At 56.8% G+C, this 8,980-nt stretch overlaps 1 protein-coding gene across 2 annotated transcripts; it reads right to left on the bottom strand.

Moving 5' to 3' along the window:
- Window positions 1-1,254: 1,254 nt before the first annotated feature.
- OSM (oncostatin M) lies at window positions 1,255-5,549 on the bottom strand. 2 transcript variants are annotated; one of them, XM_007975383.3, is made up of 3 exons: window positions 5,310-5,549; window positions 3,547-3,689; window positions 1,255-3,005 (listed from the first exon to the last, which is right to left on the bottom strand). In XM_007975383.3, exons 1-3 carry the CDS (start codon window positions 5,341-5,343, stop codon window positions 2,424-2,426), a joined length of 759 nt encoding a protein of 252 aa, XP_007973574.3. In that variant the 5' UTR covers window positions 5,344-5,549; the 3' UTR covers window positions 1,255-2,423. The 2 variants fall into 2 exon arrangements, with proteins under 2 accessions (XP_007973574.3, XP_007973573.3); XM_007975382.3 differs by lacking the exon at window positions 5,310-5,549 and having other exon boundaries at window positions 3,547-4,508.
- Window positions 5,550-8,980: the final 3,431 nt, after the last annotated feature.

The raw sequence follows: 8,980 nt of genomic DNA, 5'->3' as shown, positions 1-8,980 counted from the left end.
AACTCATGAAATTGTCAGCCAAGTTATAGAGGAGGAGGGGTACCAGGAAGATGCTCCCACCCAGGAGTCCTACGGCCCTGAATTCAAACTGTGCCCATTCCCGGTTAATTTGGTCTAAAGATGTGGGCTGGCCACTCAGACTCTCTGAGCCTCAGTCTTCTCATCTGCAAAATGTATCATGTCTATTGCAGGGAGTTCTGCACTGGCTCTCCTCCACCCTAATGTCAAGTCCTCCTGTTCCCATCCCATCCCCAGCTCTTTTTGCCATTTCAGGAAGTAGGGGTAGCCATGGACCGATCCAAGTCAAGCTCACCTGCCTCTGGGAGCCCTTGCCTCAGCATGTTTTCGGTCTATACATGCTCACCTGGGCATTTGGGAGGAGCCCAGTTTTCTGGGGGCCAGATGGAAACCCTAACCCCTTGGGCTCTTCGGGAAGCAGTTTTAAGCACAAACCAGGTCACTGGCCCTGTCTGAGGCAGGATCTGTTATTCTTTTGTTCATTCCACAGATGAGGAAACAAAGGCTCAGAGATGTTAAAGAATTTTCCCAAGGTCACCCAGGTAGACGGAAAGGGGCTGAGACAGGATTTCAAGCCCAGCCAAGTCTCTTCGTTCCTCTGCACACAGCCATTCCTCATGTCTGCTGCATGCTCACTCCACATCAGGCAGGATGCTGGTGGCAGGGGTGTAGCTGTGAACTCACTCTTTGATTCATTCCACAAATGCCTAGGGCACCTTTCATGTTCCAGGCACCGGATGTGCCCGTGTCCCCCCAGGGTGATCCAGGAACATACACACATATGAGAGGACACACTGGCACACACCTAAGCTTGCACATGCACAGACATGCATGCAGAGACACACCCAGATATCCATGTCTGCACGCACTCATAAATACAGATACAGATATAAACCTCCATTAGGACACTGACATCCAGGCTTCAAAATTAGGTAAGAGAAATACACATGCAGCACACATTGGTATATAACACACATCAGCATGCAATGTCCATCAGCATGCAATGTCCATCAGCATGCAGACCTCAACCACACACCCATGGGGCCCAGAAGCAGCCCGCACACTCAAGCCTTTCTTCCTCCCCTCTTGCTACCACATCTTGACACCCCTCATCCCCAATATGTCAAGGGAGCCCCATTCGGCCATAACCAATGCCTTGTCTGAGTTTGACACCCCACCCCACCCCACCACAGTCACAGCCCCCGGCGGCTGGGGCATGTGATTTCCCTTCCTGGACACAGCAAAGACCTCCAGCCCATCTCCAGAGCGTGGATGCTTTTGGCCTTGCCCACCTAGGGTTCCTCCCCTCTCTAAAAGGCCACCCCAAATCCTCTCCCCCAAGACAACTGAGAGACACAGAGGTTTTAGAAACCAGGCAAGTTTTAAATATATGTTTGCACAATATTAACATTAAATATACATCATAAATAAGCCTTATAAATATAAAACTGATAAAAATTGATAAATTAGTCATGTCCCTCCAAGGAATTGGCCTCACAGCTTCTGAGACCCCCTCTAGGAGGGCAATGGCTCCTGCGTGAGAAAATTCCAGGATTCACCACCAGGGGGAGCAGCCAGCAGCAAGGGCCCAAGACTGGGGCTTCCCGGCGCTGGGAGGTGGGTCTCCTTTTAGGGAGACCTCCGTGTACACCACCCAGCACCATTTGCACCACATGTCCTGAATTGCAGATTTTAATATCCACCCTATGTCAGGGAATCCAAGCAACTGACAGGCAGTGGGGGTCTTGTCCAGCCTCTAACTCCCTAGCTTCACAAAGAGAAAACAGGTCCAGAGAGGTAAAGTGACCTGTCCCAGGCCACATGGCGACTTCGGGGCTGGGCTAGGACCTGAGCTCCATTCCCTGGACCCCCAGATCAGGGCTCCTGGGACACCCTGCCGCTGTTACAGCTGCCTAAAGTGAGGTCATCCAGACATCCAGGTGTCTGGCTTGGGACGTGATGAGGCATAGGAGGCCAGCTCAGGCTGTGACCTCCCCTTCAGAACCACGGAAAGGAGGAAGTCTGGGGGCAACAGCCCTGCAAGTCATAAGAGGGAAGGACTGGCAGGCCTTGGGGAGCAAGGCAGGGGGGCAGTCAGCCTGGCCATGAGTCAGCCTGTGTCATCAGACCCCTGAATCAATGGAAAGTCGGCCCCGCGTGGCCTGCCCGGCCACCCCACTGGGCCTGGGGAACTTGGGGCTGGGGGGGTTCAACAGCCTGACTCTGTCCCCCAGCCTGGAGGAGGTAGAGGGGTCTGCCCAGCTCCTACCTCTTAAAGTGCACTTCTCAGTGGCGAGTGGTAGAGGGGAACAGGTTTGGGGACCCGGGAGGTGTCATCCTGAGATGGCTCCTCTCATCCACAGAGCACCTGCCGCATCCTTCACCAGCAAGGGGTGCTCCTGAGGCTACCGGGGCAGCTGTCCCCTGGGCATGAGTCTATTGCCTTTCCTGGAGGGTCTCGTCCTGCGCATCCCCTTCCGCAGGGCCTGGTGGGGGCTGTGTCTCCGGCTCCGGTTCGGGCTCTCCCCCCACTTGCTGAAGACCTGCCCCACTGAGTGCATGAAGCGATGGTAGCCATGCAGGAAACTGCAGCCCTCCAGCTTGCGCTGAAAAACATCCGAGGTAGGGGTGGGGGTGGGCGGCTGAGGGGCCCCCCGGCCGGCCTTCGTGGGCTCAGTCATGTCTGAGTTGTCCAGCAGCTGGGCCATGCAGTAGATGTTGTTCCTGAGCCCGAGGACATTCGGCCTCGCCATCTGCAGCTTCTCCAAGTCCTCTATGTTCAGCCCAGACCTCTCTAAGTCCTGGGCCTTGGGGAGATGCTGCTCTAAGTCGGCCAGTCTGTGCAGGACGCGGCCCAGTGTGTCATTGAGCGTTTGTAGGAAGCCCCGCCTGCCCAGCCCCCTCAGGGTCTCCTCGCTGGGGAAGGCCCCAGGGCTCTCCCTGCAGTGCTCTCTCAGTTTAGGAATATCCAGGCCTTGGATACGTATCTGGGGGGAACAGGAGGATCACAGGGTAAATGCTGAGGACCCGGACCACACTCACAGACAAGTCAGCCTTGGAATGCTAGACCTCATGCACCCCTATCCAATCTCCCACTGGACGGATCCGGAAACTGAGACCCGAGATGGAAGAGGACCCCAAGATCACTACAGGCAAGGTCGGAGGGATGTTGGGGACCTGGCTGGTGGGCTGCCTGTGGAGAATGGGGAGCTTCAAGAGGGCTGGACTCTGTCTTGCTCACTGCTACATCCCAGTGCCTAGACCAGAGCCTGGCAGGCGTGCAGGAAACACACTGAGTAAGCAGATGAGGACGGTGGTGGTGTCTGGAGTCCCACCCCGGGACCACAGAGCTAGGGAAGCTGGAGGGCCAGCCTTAGCTCCTCAGAGTTAAGGCTGGAATAACGCAGTGACTCAGTTCCCCTACCTGGCCATATGGAGTGGGGCTGGGCCTGTCCTCCCTGCTTCTCACTCCCTTCCTTACCCCACAGTTCTCTGAGACTCAGATGCTGCAAGGGCCCAGGTGCTTACATAGGGGTCCAGGAGCCTGCTGGTGTCCTGCATGAGATCTGTCTGCTTCTGGAGCTGGCCAAGGAGCATGCGGTACTCTTTTGAGCAGCTGCCCATAGCAGCCATGCTCGCCATGCTTGGAAACAGGAGTGCAAGGACCAGACCTAAGGCAGAGAAGAGGGGTGTCACCCAACTTGGCGAGGAAAGCCACAGATGGGAGCCTCGGGGAGGGGGTTGAAGAGGGCCTTGAAAGGTGCCTCCTTCATCCTGGACTTTGTGTAGTTGAGGGTGGGGGCTGGGCACTGAGTGGCATGGTGTGTGCACAGGTGTGCCCACCAAGGCCACCATCATCTCCCCAGTAAGTCACTGCCCAGGGCCTGACACAGCAAGCAGTGGGAGGGACTGAGACAGTGGCTGCGATTTACCAAGTAGGTCTTTGAGCAAAGGCTGCAGCGCCCGACTGGATCCAATCCTGCCTACCGCACGGTTCTAACCTCAGGAGCTGACTCTCTGCAAGGTGGGACTGGCTCCCTGCAAGACCATTGGGCTAAGGACCGGCCACCAGCCTAGGACCCTGCCTTGTCAGCTGCTCTGGCCATCCAGGTGGATGGGCCTGAGAGGGCTTCAGGGCAGGCAGCCCGGGAGCAGCTTGTGCCCTCAGCTCTGTCTAGAACCAGGAGAGGCCGCCTTTAAAACCAGAGGCGCAGCCTGGAGCAGATGCGGGAGACACTCCAGTCCATGTTCCCACTTTCCTGACAGGTAAACCAAGTCTCAGGAGAAGGTCCTGCACAGGTCATAAAGGCCGGGGCTCTCCCCTGACCTCTCATGCCTCCCTCCTCTCTCCATAAGTGGTTCCTTCTGTCCGACCCACCAGGGATGCTGTGAGCCTGCCAGAAGGTGTTGGGGGTGGATACAGTTACCGCTCTCCACTACCCCCAACAGGGCACCGGCAGCCACGTGGTCGGAAGGGGCCTGTGGCGCAATGGCCCGGAAGGCAGTGACACCATCGTTCCCGTCCTAAGAACCATCCGGCCCTTTGGGGAAGACTGGCTGCTGGGGAGGGCCGAGGGGCCGGGCACCCAGGCGTAGCGACCCCAGGGCACTTTCGCCGCCTCCCCAGGTATCTGCTGCCGGGCTCTGGCAGGGGCCTGTGCGTGTGGCAGTGCACGTGGGACTAGGGTGTCTGTGTGGCTGTGCATCTGGGTCTGTGTGCAGCATGAGGGAGATCTGCTCCTTTCACCGTGGGGACTGTGGTCTGCATGTGGGGGTTCCTGGGCTGGTGAGATGCAGGGCTGTAGATGACGTCATATGGCTCTGTGTGCATGTGGCCATGTGGGTGTGGCTGTGCGTGCTGTGTGATTGTGTGGGCTCTGGGGCCCCCAGGGCCGGCTGACTTTCTATTCATCCGGGGCAAGCTGGAGGCCCCACAATCCCTCCACACCTCACACCACTTCCCTGCCCAGCTTCTGAGCCTCCCTCTCCTGCCCAGCCTCTTCGCCCATCCTCTTCTTTCACTCCCTGGTTCCCAGAGTTGCCTCTACATCTCGACATCACCTCCCCCTGGAAGCCTTCCAGGGATGCCCCTTCTCTACCTGTGGAGATGCCGGGTTCTCAGTGGACTGCTCTCTCTGCCTGACCTTCTGGCTCTCTCCCCTTCTCAGCATCCTTCTGCCTGGTGCCCGGCCTCCCCAGGTCCCAGAGGGCAGAGGGTGCCTCTGCTCCCCACCGGCGCCTGTGGACAGACCCAGCAGGCGGGTTCTGGCGGGGAGGAAGGAAGTACTTACTGAGCAGCGTCCTCCGTGTGAGCGGTACCCCCATGCTGGGTGCCCGTGCTCCGGCCTGCGCCCGCTGGGGGTGACACCTCTCGGCTGGGAGCCCTGCAGGCTGGCAGCCACTTTATGCCCGCTGGGGCGATTGGCCAACACCTCATGAGGTGGGTGGGGATGGGGAGGGGGGGAGGGCAGGCCTTCTGGGAACATGACCCCAAAAACCAAAATTTCCACAGGCGGCCAATGGGCGCTGGGCGCGGTGTATGCCCGCTCCTCCTCCTGTTTTCTTCGAATTCGTTCTTCGAGGTCAGCCCTACGCCCAAGGATGATGTAAACCGCAGCCTCAGCCTTCCTGAGGTGAACAGGGAGGAAGAGGGTCCATGCCATCTTCGGGGAACTGGGCCAGGGATGGGCAGGAGGGACTTCAAGTTGGGCCTCTAGAGGCCCCAGGCCAGTCCCGGCCCAGGAGCCATTGGCCGCGCAGGACATGGTGGTTGGGGGCTGAGGGGGGCGAGACGTCTTCCTTCTTGAGTGCCCTTCCTGCCCTCTCGCCAGGGCTGTTGGGACATCTGTGAGCGGAAACCACCGGGCTCTGGGCACAGAGCCAGACGCAGGCTGGCAGCCCCGAGATTGTGGTTCAGGCCCCAGGACCAGCATCCCCCAGCCCAGCTCCTGACTGTCTCCTTTCCCCCGTTGTGCACCCTCTGCCAGGCCCACTTCCCAAAGCCAGGCCCTGTCTCTGTAGACAGGCTCCACGGGGGAGAACTGGACACTTGGAGCAAAAGAAACAGGAGGCCAGCATTCAAGCCTGCTGAGGTGCTGTGTGACCTGAGGCAAGTCACGTAACCTCTCTGGGCCTCAGAGACCCCCAACTATAAAATGAGGAGGAGAAAAGTCTTTCCCAGCCCACCTCACAGGGTTGCTGCCATCATGGACATAAAAGGAAAAGACCTTTGAAGGAAAAAGCAAAGATGAAGGTCTGATTCCAAGTATTAGCTGTCGAGGGGGCGGGATGGGGGAAGGAGAAGTTGGGGAAGCTGTGAGCTCAGAGGGGAAGCCGGGAGGGGGAGTTGCCGCCTTGACGGTTGGGGACCAGGTTTCACTTTCTCTGAAAGATAGTGATCTTAGGCCGGTCCTCTGCGAAAGGGCCCTGGGAACAGCGCCTCTCTAGTCAACTTGCTACTTTACTGTGGGGTAAACTGAGGCCCAGGTGAAGGCAGACGAGGAGGCCAAGAAGCTGGCCCAGGCCTATAGACCCTGCCTGGTGGTTTCAGCACATCTCCCAGGCCCAGAGGAGGGTCCTTGGCCTGCACCCTAAGGAACCCTGGGTGAGAGGAGGCCCTCAGGAGTCTGGGGAGTCACGGTGGGACCCCTGGAGGCTGCCAGGGAGGCCTGAGCCGCTCCAGCTGGAGGGAGCATGGGGTCTGGGGCACCTGAGCAAGGAGAGCCGGGGTAGCCAGAAAGGAGGAAGTTGGATGCACCCCTGTCCATGCCTGCTCCCAATGCCCAGTGTGACCGCCAAGGCTGTTGTCATCCATTCTCCCCATCACTCATTCATTCATTCGACAAGCCTTTATTTGGTTCCATGCTGCACCAGCCACTCCCAGGTCTGAGGATGACGTAGTAGAGGCAAAAATAGGCGACCCCACGCCCAGAGGGCTGCTCTTCAGCCCCTACCCACTCCCGGGAACCCAGGCTGGGACTCACCACACCAGGCCTCATAACTCCCCCTCGCCACCCCCAGGGGCCAGTTCTGGATTCTCATCCTGAGAATGTCGCTTCCGCTAAAGTCCTCGTCTCCATGCCCACCCCCACAATGCCGTTTCCTGGGGCCACGCCAAGAGGGGATCCTTCTCCATTTCACATCCCTGATCTCATCTTTTTTTCTCTTTTTTAAATGCAGGATCTCGCTCTGTCACCCAGGCTGGAGTGCAGTGGCACCGTCGTAGCTCACTGTGGCCTCCAGTTCCTAAGCTGAAGCAAGGCTCCCTGCCTTGGTCTCCTGAGTAGCTGAGACCACAGGCATGCGTCACCGTGCCCAGCTAATTTTTTTATTTTTTTGTAGAGACGGGGTCTCACTATGTTGCCCAGGCTGATATAAACTCCTGGGTTTAAATGATCCTCCTGCCTTGGTCTCCCAAAGTGCTGGGATTACAAGTGTGAGCCACAGCACCCAGCCACCAATCTCATCCTGCAACAGCCACGGGAGAGAGAGCTGCTGGGCAGAAACGCCTCAGCTCACTTCAGTGAGGAGCCCGAAGCTCTGAGAAGTTTAGGGGCTGGCTCAAGGAAGGAGCGCCAGATCTGAGCAGAGGGCTCCAGGGCATTCTCAGCTACGGCTGACCGACCGCCATGCTTGGCGAGAAACAGCCACACGCCTTTATCTTATTCTATCCCCACTTTGGTCCCGGGAAGCCGTGCTGTCTCCTCATGGCACAGACAGAGGAGGTTGCTTTGTCTGAGGTCACCTACGAACTGTTAAGAGGAGAGGGGCATTTGAACAGGCATGGTGGCTCATGCCTGTAATCCCAGCACTTTGGGAGGCCGAGGCAGGCGTATCATTTGAGCCCAGGACTTCGAGACTGTGTCTTTACAGAAAATTTAAAAATAAATTATCCACACATCGTGGTGCATACCTGAAGTCCCAGCTACTAGGGAGGTGGAGGGAGGAGGATCACTTGAGCACCAAAGGCTGAGGCTGCAGTGAGCCATGATCATGCCACAGCACTCCAGCCTGGATGACAGAGCAAGGCCCTGTCAAAAAAAAAAAAAGAAGCCCACCCAGAAAAGAAGGCGTTCAAATGAGGCCCCCACTCTTTGCACACAGCTTATGAGGGTGTCAGCCACAGGGCCGAGGGCCCAGGGTCACTGAAGGTAAGGAGAGCGTGTAGATTACATTGCGAGGGCTCCCATAACAAAGTACCACAGACTGGGGGCTTAAATAACAGAGATTTATTTTCTCACAGTTCTAGAGGCTGAAGTCTGAAATCAAGCGCTTGTTCCCAAGGCCTCTCTCCTTGACTTGTCCATGACTGCCTCTCCCTGTATCTCCACATCGTCTTCCTTCTGCTTGTCCATGGCCTAATCACCTCTTTTTTTTTTTTTTTTTTTTTTTTGAGACAGAGTCTACGTCTGTCACCCAGGCTGGAGTGCAGTGGCGCAATCTCAGCTCACTATAACCTCTGCCTCCTGGGGTCAAACAATTCTCCTGCCTCAGCCTCCTGAGTGGCTAGGATTACAGGAATGTGCCACCATGCCCAGCTAATTTTTGTATTTTTAGTAGAAACAGGGTTTTGCTATGTTGTCCAGGCTGATCTCGAACTCCTAACCTCAGGTGATCCACCTGCCTCGGCCTCCCAAAGTGCTGGGATTACAGAAGTGAGCCACCGCGCTTGGCCTCGCTTCTTCTTACCAGGACACCATTCAGATTGGATTAGGGCCCACTCAGTGACTTCATTTCAGCTTAATTATTCCTTTTTTTTTTTTCCAAGACAAGGTCTTGCTCTGTTGCCCAGGCTTAAGCATACAGTAGTGCTTTCATAGCTCACTGCAGCCTTGAACTCCTGGCCTTAAGCAATCCTCCTGCCTTAGCCTCCAGAATAACTGGGATTACAGGTATGTGCCACCACACCTGGCCAATTTTACCTTAATTACTTTTTTTTTTTTTTTTGAGATGGAGTTTCACT

The sequence above is a fragment of the Chlorocebus sabaeus genome, chromosome 19 (assembly GCF_047675955.1).
Source record: "Chlorocebus sabaeus isolate Y175 chromosome 19, mChlSab1.0.hap1, whole genome shotgun sequence".
In the NCBI taxonomy this organism is placed as follows: domain Eukaryota; kingdom Metazoa; phylum Chordata; class Mammalia; order Primates; family Cercopithecidae; genus Chlorocebus; species Chlorocebus sabaeus.
Note: the sequence above shows the minus strand (reverse complement) of the source record. Positions and strands in the feature narration are given on the sequence as shown.